This window comes from Triturus cristatus, chromosome 3_1, assembly GCF_964204655.1.
Source record: "Triturus cristatus chromosome 3_1, aTriCri1.1, whole genome shotgun sequence".
In the NCBI taxonomy this organism is placed as follows: domain Eukaryota; kingdom Metazoa; phylum Chordata; class Amphibia; order Caudata; family Salamandridae; genus Triturus; species Triturus cristatus.
The window spans coordinates 723,188,556-723,201,665 of NC_140583.1; the positions used below are offsets into that span (position 1 = coordinate 723,188,556).

Below are 13,110 nucleotides of genomic sequence, written 5' to 3' on the forward strand. Positions count from 1 at the left end.
GGAGCTCATCTCTTTGTAAGCACCAAGACTCAGAGTGTGCATTTGACAATGTTGTTGCTTTACTTATTTGTGCTTGTTTTTGTTTTTTCAAATATGACAAAGCTATACAGTCTTAATAGTGAGTTTTCTTTACACAAAACACAAAGCAGTGTACAAATAAATCTACACACAGTATTACGAGAACAAAACATATAAAACATTGAATTCAATCATCTTATTCGTAATCAATTTTACAGTCCTACTATGATCGGGTGGTATGGGGTCTCTAGGTTGCTAAGACCTCTATACAAAGTGATTCAATGGTCCATGGTGAAGGGGTCAGGGAGAGCCTGTGGAGAATCTATGGTGTCTAAGCTGTCTGAATCCAGCCTATATGCCGGTCATTCTGATTTGTTCAACTCTTCAACACGTGGGATCCCTTGGCCTCTGTGTGGGGGGTGCTGACGCGTTTCAACCTTCGTCAATGTTTTATATGTTTTGTTTTCGTAATACTGTGTATAGATTTATTTGTACACTGCTTTGTGTTTGTGATGGGCTCCAACATGTGGTACTGCCAATTCAAATGTCTTAAATGAAATAAGTGAAGAAAAATCACCTGCAGATAAAGAAAATATTCTGTAGCAGCAAATATTTGGTATAATTCATGGTACAAGAGGCATTTGTTCCTTGTTTAGTATAACTGATTCCAGCATCTTGTTCCTTAATTGAATCAATCCCCACCACTTAACTTTCTTTAAGTGGCATTTTTAGAAGAGTAACTTAAAACCTGACCTTAACATTAAAGGAGAACAAATGAATGGAAGAAGTATTTTTCTCTCTGTTCCCTAACTTTATACTTATTAAGGGCCTGATTACGACTTTGACGGTGCAGCGCCAGGTCCGCCCCACCAACACACTGCCAAAGCCGTGGTTGGGCTGCCTGCCAGATTAGGAGTTTCCTACCATCTGGCGGGCTTCTTTTTTGGCATTCCCACGGCGGTGCCTCTAAAAATTAGCACTGCAATGGGAACTCCAAAAACTGTTCCTGCACGGCATGGACTGAAAAGCCCATGCCATGCAAGAACTGGGGTGAATGCACCCAGGGGGGGCACATGTTGTTTCCTCCTGTATGCACCCTAGGGCACCAAGGCACAAGGAGGCCCTGTAAGTCCCCCTTTGTTCCCCCTCTGCCAGGGTTTTCATCGAGGAGGAACCACCATTAAAACCATGGCGGAGAGGAAACTCCTAATATGCTTGATGGGGTCACAGCAGTCCCGCCAAACATATTGATTCCTCTTGACTGCCGCAACACGACCAGGGAATGGCAGTTCCCATGGAAGCTGAAGCGGGGCAATAGCGGTATGACCACTCTAATCGTAATAAGGCATTCGGGACAGCGCCGCGCCCCACGAGTCAGACTCATAAGAGAGCCCTGAGTGTAATAAGGTAACCCAGTGTTAGTCCATGGGAGAGATAGCCTTTCCACTGCAAGCTTTTCGCTGTCAGGACATATAAAACCTAAGTACACATGTCCTACGTTTTGTAAATACCATGCACTGTGCTTTATGAGCCTTTGTGTGAAGGCAGACATTGTCTCTGCAGCCAGCTTCAAGCCAGGATAGGGAAGTCAGGAAACTTGAAGGACTTCAAAGAGAAACCTCTAGAAACTTCTCCCAACTTCAAAGATGGCACCAGGTATAAAAAGAGAGCCATCAGATCTACTCTCCAGTTCTGGACCTGCAGAAGGATTCTCAGAGGACTGCCAGCTGCTGTGGCCTGCTGTGTACTCCACAAGGCTGTTTTGCTGCACTTGAGAGGACGGCTTTGTTGCCTGGAGCCTGACTTGAACCCTTAGAGGCCAGCCCTGCTGTATGAGCCCTGAGTGACTCCAAAGGCTAGTTTGCTGGCCTCCTCTCAGAGTCCCAGGGAGATAACAGGCTCCCACCATCTTAAACTAGATCCTGAACCCAGCCTGAGTGAGTCTTGAACCCCCAAGTGGTGCCCCACAATCCCTGGGCCCTTGAATGTGGTGCTAAAGTTGCCCAGATAGCCAAAATCCAAAACTTGGGACTTTCACCACAGGGGATTTGGCCTCCTGGGACTGTCTGTAGCTACTACGTTCCACTGGAGAGTTTTGACTTCCAAAAAAGGGACTGATCCCAAAAGTAGAAATCCTCACAGCGACTTCATCCAGTGGCTCCCCAACGACAACAGTTCTTCCCCAGACACAGCCTGCAGCTTTGCCCCACTCCTTTTACCTTCTAAGAACATTTTTCTTTAAAATTATGTTAAGCTCGAAGGTAAGCGCTGAATGGGCCCAATACACTTCTTGTATCTGACCCGCACTCTATCGCGGTCAGACATATTTTTAGACTTTGGCCCGGTCTTGCATGACCAGATATCCGCGGCTGGCACTTTGATGTTTTAGGCACTAGTTTTTACTAAAAAGCTTAAAATTCAAAACTCTGGTCCTACTGATTTGATTTTTGTCATTTTGATGGCAAATAATTTATTACAATATACTCTCTCTTACTGAATTGGAGTTGGATTTTTCTTGTTTTGCATTTTACATTTATTACTGTTTGTGTGCTGCATAAATACTTAACACATTGCCTCTAGGTTAACCCTGACTTTTATTTGTTCCAAGCTACCCACGATTAAGCACAGGTTAATTTAGTGACTTCTGTGTTTCACCCTGCCAGGGATTGTGGCTATTGCTTGAACAGGGGTCACCCCATTCATCCAACAGCTCCATTTCTAACGGCTAACATTATGTATTCTAGACAGACGTGAGGCATGCAATGCCAGTTTTTAGGAATAAGAGCTGATGAATTAAAACCTCTCACATGGTCCAAGCTGAAGTAAATAAGCATTGCGGTGTTAATGTGAATAAGAAACAAACTAGCTGGTTAAAAAGAATTGCTTGGGGAGCGATTGGTTTTTAGTCATATGAGGCAAAACATATTTTTTAATGGGCTAAAAACATTTAAAGAGAGAGGGCCCTACCTAAATTCAATTTTCCCATTCCACATCTGTTTACTCAGAATACGTATCTTCTCTGTCACTTAATACCTATTAACTTTAAAACTAGTAATATTTTGGTAGACATGAAATGTTTCTTCTATTCAAATGTGCGTGAGTGAAAGAAGATATTTACAGACAGATCTCATACTTAATTTGTTTCTACTTTTCCCACTACTCACTTCCTCTTGTCAGTGGTTCTGTCTCCCTTCATGAATGTGCACTGGCTTCAAATAATTTGTGTTCGGGGTAAAATCTAGGGAAATTATATTTATTGCATATAAGATGTTTTTGTGCATACCTTTATAAAGTGTTACATTCAAAGACAATAAAGACACATTTTAATACGTAACCTTGATAATAAGACAGATCAACGAAGGTACTATTTTAAAACAGAGTGGAAATTATCACAGACTACACAATTTTCAGACTGGGAACACTTTGAATATATTATACAAACTCATGGCAGAGAATGCTTTCAGGGACACAAATTTACTTCAGGAATGTGTAGTAGTAGAGATAAGAAATGTTTTCATATACGAATTCAGCTGTCTTCTCCCATATTATGTGTCCAAGTGCAGACACATTCCGTAGGTCAAGATTCTACTTCTTTTATTAGACATCTGTAATCTTCACAAACTTGAGTTATGAGAAAACTGCATAGTGATATGCAGGTTGTTACGGTAATGAGGCTTGACTAAAAGACTAGCTATAAATCTCTGGATAGATATCGACGAGCTAGGCATCAATCATAAAGCATTTTTACATACAGCTGTCTGATTTACAATTGTTAATAATGGCACTGCACAAAATTTATTGCAAGGAAAATACCAACCTCTGGAACTTTCCAGGCTACAAAGTCTATCTGAAAAACTGGGATCTCGTCATTCACATTAAGAACTTCCACAATTACCGTCAAAGTGTGGACCTTGTGATATTGAATGAAGAGGATAGACAGAAAACAAAAAGACAGCATTAGTTAAGGTATTTCTGCTCAAATGAAAAGTTCAGATATAAAACATCATCACTCACGGTTGGACACCTTAAGACAGCTTTTTACTTTTGATCAGTGCTTTTTTATAGAACAGGTGGATAGTAGAAGACTGTTTGAGAATGGAAGAGTGTGTTTCCATTTCGCATATTAGAAAACCTGTGTAGTGATAATACTGAATATCCAAACATTATATATGGGTTAATTTTTCATAACATATTAAATCAATGATCTAAGGCAGGATGGTAACCCTTAGGATAGTATTTCCTGTTGTGTGGAAAAAACCCTGAGAAAGTGCGAGCCCCAGGGCTTCCCTTGGCAATAACAAAGGAATGAGTAGTACAGGAAAGAGAAGCCTGAGTGATTCCTATTTCATCAGGCGCTGTTAAGGAGTCCATGGAAGGTAATCGTAAGGATTGCAATGGGATCTTGGAGTGTGGAGGTGACACAAGCAGTCGCTTATTCATCAGGTGCGGTAGAATGGGGCAGAATTCCCAGGTATTCCATGAATCCCTGGATCTGGGAGGCAGAGGTCCATCACCAAGTCTGAGCTGGCACGCTCTACTGCTACTCTATCGTCATCTCCCGGCCAGGCAATGGAAAAATCAATAGACAGTTCCTGCCAGCTTATTATAGAACATGGGGCAATTTTGTGGATGCCAGGAATACTGTCATCTGATTGGCGGTATCCCTGCTCCACAACTGGCCACTGAAAGGAGGAACATTGGTGTAGGTATGCAATGGCCTCCCTTCTCCAAGGTGTCAATAAAAATGCTTAATCAAAAGCCACACAAGAAGCACAATAGGCTCAAAAAGTGACGATGTTAAGAGAACATTCAAGTGAAACATTCTACTTTCACAAATCATTAGCACTATTGCCTGTCACCACCAATCAGAATCTAAGAAACAGATCAACGTAATATTTTGCTTGAATATGTGTTTCAGTAGATTGAGCAATATTCTGTGGAGTAGAGCACTGTACTTGGCTGGTTAAGAGACAAAAGTATCATAGGAAAATCATTTTGTCAAGAGAAAATATTACAAACATATATCATAGACCTTGGAATGGTCGGCGAGTAAATAAAGCATAGGTCATGACCTGAAAACAATAATGATAACGTTAGAATTGGAAAGATACAGAGCTGGGTTAACCTACCATGGATGTGGTTCTGATTCACAAAAGTAAACTTAGGACAGTCTTATATTTGTAAGTGCGGAGACTCCCCAGTTGTACAGATACTACTAGTAAAATTCCTGTGCCCATAGCAAATAATTATAAATGTATACAAAAAAGTAAATTTACCTTTATGAATCAGCTTTAAGTGTGTAAGTTTCTGTTTAATCATATTGTTTGCATCAGGTGCATTATTCCAGTGGGCTATCTCACCATTGCAGTTGAGTTCGGGAAAGTTTAATGTAATAGCTGGGGGGCGAATTTGTAGGCAATTTTACGAATTATGATCTTTGAAGAGGATCTGTCATTCATCCCAGAACTATCCAGCCTTCCTCATATTGGTTCTAAAGCAATCAGACGACGTCTAATCAGCTTTAGTTTCACCCCTGTCAGAGCAGATTAATTCAATAATCTTTAAGGTTCATTATTGTTTGTTTAGTTTAGCATAATCAGGCAACACAAATAAATCTGCTAGGACTTTGTCATTTTGCATTTACAGCTAAAGACAACGTGGCCTTTAAAAGTGCAATGGGAAGTATTTTGCATGCATTTTGTCTCTGTACAGTGCGTTGCTGTTAATCAAATAGTCGAAATGGGATTCGTTTTTGGTGAAGCTTCATGTACAGTAATTATTTGTGTTTGGTAGGACGCTGCCAGAGGTGTTCTAGTTCGCAGCCACAAATGTTTGTTTAATCATTTTCAAATGGCTAATTGTTGAATAACGCAATGTACTTTCACTTTGTACGTAGGTTAGAGGAGACACTAGAATATTAATATGTGGGTGGTCCATAGAGTAGACTGTTTTGTGTGACACAATTTCACTGCCTCTCTGTGCTGCAGGAAATTGTCAATAAATAAAGAAATAGAGCTGTGATCTCCTCTATATTAAGGTGTTATAAGACCTTGTGTGTTGTGTGGGTACCCTTCCCACGTGCTGGTCTGTTGTCACTCAGAACTTGTTGTATTGGAAATAGAATTTGTTGTCAAGAAGGCGGCTAGAGGCAGACCTTTCACACACGTTTTAAGGAATACTTACAATATTGCTCCCTCTCTTGCAGAGCAGAGTCAGCAAAATAAGGTTCACTTTCTGTGTAGAAGAAAACATTATCAGAGTTACCTGAAATAGTTCATAACATCATTTCATTTATTGCATGTGCTTCATTGATTACAATAGCGATAGCAAATCAATAGCATAGAAGACCATTAGGACCGACTCCCATAGCGATAGCATCACAGTAAAATACAAACACAGGGATAGTAAACATGTCATTCACATTGGATACTGTACTGTAATATTTCCACCTGCTCCCCTGCATCTTCTTGTGGACAGCCTGTGGTTCTACAAATGAGTTCCCCCATTTTTGTTGAGTGCTTTCAGTCATTCCACCTATGGTGGTGCAGTGAGATGTTTCCAGTGCCTGGCTTTGTCACACTGGAACATTACAGGACCAATTCACATCAAGGTACGTTAAGCTGGACTGCCCCCCAGGCCATCACATGTTCCAAACATGGTGATCTAGGAGGATCGACCTGCCAAAAGCTTTCAACAGCATGGCGAGTAATGATTCCCAGTAATCGGTGATCACTGGACATTTCCAGACTACATGAAAGAAAGCTTTCCCTCTCAAGCCACATCCAAAGCATTGCAGCGAAGGTATTGTACATACATCATAAAATCTAAACATATATTTTGACATCACAGCACAGTTTATTGTATAAATCAATTAAGTGTAAAACTCCACCAGATATAGGGTACAATCCCCCAGTGCTTAAGATGTTAAAAAATTATCAGAATTTATAGTCAATAACTGACTGTACAAATGTAGGTCATTCATATTAATTTAATGCAGCCAGGCAATCCACTGTTGTGAAAGCCAACTGGTTATGTATCCCCCTTTGGTCAAACACGGTGCGCAGATGTCAGGTGTCACCTTAAGGTCAATTCACTGCAATGGGCATGTGATTTCTAAGAGCATACCACTTTTCATTGCAGTGATTTCATTGCATTTGCCACATAATTCATTGTCTGCTAAATAATATGCAGACATTTTGCCTTTGTTGCTGCATAATTTAATCAACCATGCCGCATAATTTGGTCCTCCCCTTGCACATAATTCCATTGTCCCTGTCTACTACTCCCAAGCCCCCTTTGAACCTTTTCATTATTATATATATATATATATATATATATATATATATATATATATATATATATATATATATACAGATTACAGATTACAGAGTTTTGGCAGCCACTCTGTAGTTGTGGTTTGGATTCCCAGACATAGGAATTCCACAGATTTTTGATCGCTAAAACCTTTGTGCCCATTTGACAAATCTCCACAAACCCTTGCAGGCCCATAGCTTTTTCAACATTGGCAGATGATGCAAAGGATTGCGGTGATTAGTGAAGAGAGTGCTAAGAAAAAAGGGGAGTGTCCAAAACGGGTATTCCTCCAATGCATTTTCCATAGATTATGTACTCATGTGTAGCGGCCAAACGGCCAGTCGGATTTCCATGAAATTTGGCAAGTTTGTAGATTATGGTGTGCAGATGCTCCTTAGGTAAGCAGGGTAAAAAATTTTAAAGTTATAAGGCATTTAAATTTAGTGATATATCAGGCTGTTGTAATTTTGCGAAATTTCGGTTAAAGGCAGCCATGTTGTTTTAAGTACACTCTGGCTTTGTTTTAGTTTACGGCATATGATATAGGTTTACTATTTTTCCCTACCTGTTACTACTTTATTAAAATCCTATGCAACTTTATTAAAGTGGCAATAGGTAGGGAATTTAAAGTTTTCTATATATTTTTAAAACCATTACGGAGTACCACAGTATTTCCTAGAAAGTACCACAGCACTTAAAATTGTTTTTAACAAAAATAAAAAATACACTGCCGTGCTCTATATTTCACACACTGTGAGGCCTATTATGATGTCAGTCATAAAGCCTCCGACCTTAGGTCACGTCCAACTAGCTGATTATGATACAGCCGGTCGGAAGTGAAACCGGCTGGTCATTCCAGCTAGCTTCTGACGGCCTTGAGCCCGTTGGCCAGTCAGAACCAGCCCGTAATCCACATGGATGGTGGCTCACGCTGTCCGGATTACGATGCTTGGTATTCGGCAGAGTTTCCATGCCGGCCTATCCAACATGGAAACCCTTTCACAAAGCGTGTTTGGGGGCCCCTAGCAGGAACTACCCCCTTTCCCTTGCGGCTTCCGTTTGAGGGCCGAGGGGGCACCTACAGTGCCCCCCTGTTAATCCCTACACCTTGTCGCAGGCACATTGAGGTGCCTGCCACGGGGTGCAGGGATTAACCCAATCTCCCATTTCACTATGGGAGCTCGTGTTACAGCTGTTATATGGACGTAAAACAGGATTCCACAGAGAAATGGGAGAATGCAACTGCACCACCTGATGGTTGCGTCATAATTTTAGTATCGGGACAGCAGACCGGTGGTCGGGCGTCCCGATACTGCGACAGTGTCGCCATCGTAATCGAGCCCATGGTGTACTATGGTGCATTTGAAATTTTTGACATATTTTCTTTTAAAAATAAAAGTTTGCGGAGTGCTGCGGTACTACCCACAGAGCACTGCACTACCTAAAAATGTTTTTAAAATAGTAAATAAATAAAAAGTACACTGTACTACACTCAGTGCTTGATTTGTAAAATAATAAGTGCCAGGGCCCTAACCATGAGGCCACTGCAGCTTGCACCACCCATTGCCCCGTCATTGCTGCCAATGACGGTACCAAAATAACTACTAACCATTTCTCTTGCCTGCAAGTGCGACAGTTCAGATTATTCCAGGTCCCCAAAGCTGAAGGAATGCCAGGTATTAGTATTTTTTTACGTATATTGTATTCCTAAACAATCACTGTTCTGCTCATCTCTAAATTAGATGAGCAACGCCACCATGTGGCAAAGTGTCATAAGTGTAGTGATGTCAATTAAGTGCCAGTGTCGAGCACCGGAGACGAACTAAGTGCTGGTGCCGAGCACCGGAAACCACCTGCTCATATTAAGCACTGACTACACTATATTTTCCAAATATAGTCTACTACAGTGTCTTTTCAATTTTGTTCATATTTAAGTTTTTTAAATAAATGTTACGGAGTACTTTGGTAATACCTAGAAATGACTGCGCTACTTTCAAAAGTGAAAACTAAATGTAAAAAATAATATTAATTTAGATTTAAGAGAAAACATTGTGTAGTACAGTGTACATTTTCAAAAACACAATTATGTAAAACATTAATAAATAATCACTACACTATATTTCTCCTTAAAATCCATAACGCACAGTAAGCTTTGTGTACACTTTATTTCAGACTTTTCATTTTGGAAAAAAAAAATATTGTCTACACCGCACTTAGTAGGTGTTCTGGGTTATGAGGGGAAATATAGTCTAGTACAATATATTTAAAATAATATATATTTTTTTTAAAGTCAACATTTAAAAAAAAATCTACTACACTATATTCAACATTAAAACCCAGAATGCGCATACTAACAAAACAGTAGGATACCATATTTATATTTAAATACCAGAACACACCCGAAGTAAAGTCTAAACAGTATAGCTGCCTTTTACATTTGAAAGGACAGTCATTAACCAATCATATACTGTTTTATAATTTGCATGTACCGTAGTATACTTCGAAATTATCATGGCATACTGCGGGCAGATATATCACTGAGTTTTTATGCCTTACGGGCCTGATTCACAATGGTAAACTTACACTTTGGTGTACGTTCACCTTTGTTTGGTCTTCAGAAAAGCATTTCACTGGTAGTAGCTGTACGACTGCTCACTCTACACACATAAAAATATAGTAATGTACTATCTTTTTAGGTGCGGAGACTCCGCAGTTATAGAGATACTATACGTAAAATACCTTTCTGAATAGCAAACAATCATAAACGTACACAAACGTATAGCTATACCTTTTTGAATCAGGCCCTATACCTTTAAAAATACTGAATTGATTCAGACTAAATACCAAAAATGACCCTTTGCAGCACATAATCTATATTTCTGGCACATTTCATCTAAATCCGTTCAGCCATTTTCACACTAAGTCTCTTTAAACAATACTGTACAACACAACATGCCAATCTACTCCTAACATGCTACTCCACTCTATAACAAGTTACTTCACTCTACAACGCCCAAGTCCCCTATACAACAGTCCACTCCACGCTAAAACACTCCACACTACTCAACTCTATGACACTCCACTCTACCACACGCCACTAGACTATATGCCACTTTGCTCTATGACACTCCACTTGACTCCACTCAACGACATGCCAATCCACTCTATGACATGTCACTCTACTCTACCGCATAGCACTACACTGTTCAACATGCCACTCCGCTGTACGCCACTCCAGTCTATGATATTCCAGTTCACTCTAGGCCACTCCAACCTATGTCACTCCACCCTAAGACACTGTACCAGCCGCGACTCTTCACGCCACTCCACTGTACAACATACCACTCCACTCTGCACCACTCCACTGTACAACATTCCACTCCACTCTACGACACTACACTCCACCGTATCATAATCCACACTATTCCACTATAAAACGCATCACTACACTCTAGGCGACTCTGCGATACTGTATTCCAATCTACGATACTCTACATGATTCTCTGTATGCAACACCACACCACTCGACATGCCACTCCACTCTATTGCATGTCACACCACTCTAAGGCACTGCACTTTACACCCCTACACTCAACAACATGCCACTCTATGAAATGCAGCTCCACTCTTCTCTATGCTACACTACTACACTCTACACCACTCCAATCTACTCTACGACATGCCACCCCACTGTATGCCACTCCACTCTACCCCACTTTATGCTGCACCACTCTACTGGACGCCACTCCACTGTAGGCCTCTCCACTGTACGCTATGACACTGTACAGTACGCCACAAGTCTAATTCACAACACTGTAAGCCACAACACTATTTGAAATGACATTCTATGACACTTTTCTCTATGGGACTGAACTCTATTCCACTCCACTCTACTGCACTCTATGCAACACTATGCTCCACTTTGTGCCACTATATGACACCGTACTCCAGTCTAAGACACTCTACGCAATTCCCTCTATGCCACTCCATGTCATTTTACTCCACTGTACTGTATGGCACACTACTTCACTGTGCTCCACCCTACACCGCTCCAGTCTACGCCAGTCCACTCTAACCAACTGTACAACACGCCAGTCTACAACACACCACTCTACTGTACTTTACAACATGCCACTCCACTCTATGACACTACACACCAACTGCACTGTACAACACACCACTCCACTGTGCACATTGTATAACTCACCACTCTATGAGTTGCCACTCAATTCTACTCTGGAGAACGCCACTCTGTTCTATGTTACTACACTTTATTCTATGCCACTGTTCTGTACTCCACTCTACCCCCCTCAGCTCTACAACACTCTACGTGATTGTATGCCACTGTACAACACTGTAATGTACTGTATGACACTCTAGGCAACTCCCTCTATGCCACTCCATGCAACGCCACTCCGCTCAACTCTACACCACTCCACTCACTACCAATCCCCTCTACCCCTCTCTGCTGTACGCTAAGACACTGTACGCCACAAGCTAAACAAAGTGAAGAGCACAACCAGAAATATTTGCGAGAGTCTAGGAAGATTTCTTACAGATCATAATGTCTTTAGCCAAATTGTAACACGATTCTTGACAGCAAACAATCAATGTTCTTTCAGGTTGCTTTTCATCAATTTTATTTATAATTTTCCAAATAAAAACAAGACGACATGTCCAAGATGAACAGCCTACGCGTTTCGTCCCTATTCACTTGGGACTTCTTCAGGGTGATGCTCTGTGTTGTTGGAAGCCTTATCTTTAAACACCAGTTGCCTGCGCAATTCTTCTCATTCACTCATTAAAACCTAGATCTCATACAACTCTTCTATAGCTTCAAGATCTGTTGTGCACATCAATAACGCAATCAATTTCATCAATGGTGTCTCGTTCCTTTCAACACTCTTTTATAGAGTACTTCTCGAGTTTAAGTATAGAGGTCCTCCATTTTTCAGGCCTCACTTCTATAGGCCCTACCACGCTTGCCTGTCACCAGCCGAACAAGTAATATTCTCCTGGTTCTCACACAAGTCTGTTTCCGGCAGTGTCCACATCCAACTGTACGCCACAACACTGGACCCCACTCCACACAATGCCACTCCACCCCACTCCTCTCTACCATATTCTATGGCACTGTAAATAACAAAACTATAGACTACTTCACTCAACTCCACTGTATAAGACTGTACCCCAGTATACACCAATGTACGACACTCCAGTCCATGCGGCTCCACTATACTCAATTGTACTCCACTCTATGCAATTTCCCTCTACAAGACTCTACTACACTCTATGCCACCCTACGACACTGTACTCCACTCTTTCCCATTCTAGGATACTCTTCTCTACTCAACGACACTCTATGCAACTCTCTGTATACCACTCATCCCCACATTACTCCACTCCACTCTATGACACAGTAATCACCTCTACTCCACTATTTCACAGTACGACGCTCCACTGTACAATACTCTGCTCCACTGTATGCAAACGCCACTCTACAACACTCTACTACACAGTTTACCACTCTACAACACTCTACTCAACTCTATACCTATCCACTGTACACTACTCTACGATATGCCACTCCACTCTTGTTCATGCCACGCCACTTCATTATATGACACAGCTCTCCACGTTGCGACACAATCCTCCACTGTACTGTACAACACTCCACTCAACACTCTACTCCACCCAACTCCACTATATGCCACTTCACTCTACAACACTGTATCCTACTCTGTGCCGGTCTATGACACTCTACATGACAACACTCTA

The 13,110-nt window shown here is 41.2% G+C and overlaps 1 protein-coding gene across 5 annotated transcripts in view; it reads right to left on the reverse strand.

Annotated features, from left to right (window-relative positions):
• Nucleotides 1-13,110, reverse strand: part of CDHR5 (cadherin related family member 5) — a 342,674-nt gene that overhangs the window by 189,746 nt on the left and 139,818 nt on the right. For all 5 annotated transcript variants that reach the window (XM_085644838.1, XM_085644842.1, XM_085644841.1 and 2 more), the window contains exons 3-4: nt 6,202-6,252; nt 3,836-3,928 (exon numbers count right to left, since the gene is read on the reverse strand). In XM_085644838.1, the coding sequence (XP_085500964.1) occupies nt 3,836-3,928; nt 6,202-6,252 (144 nt within the window). The remainder of the gene's footprint in view (nt 1-3,835; nt 3,929-6,201; nt 6,253-13,110) is intronic.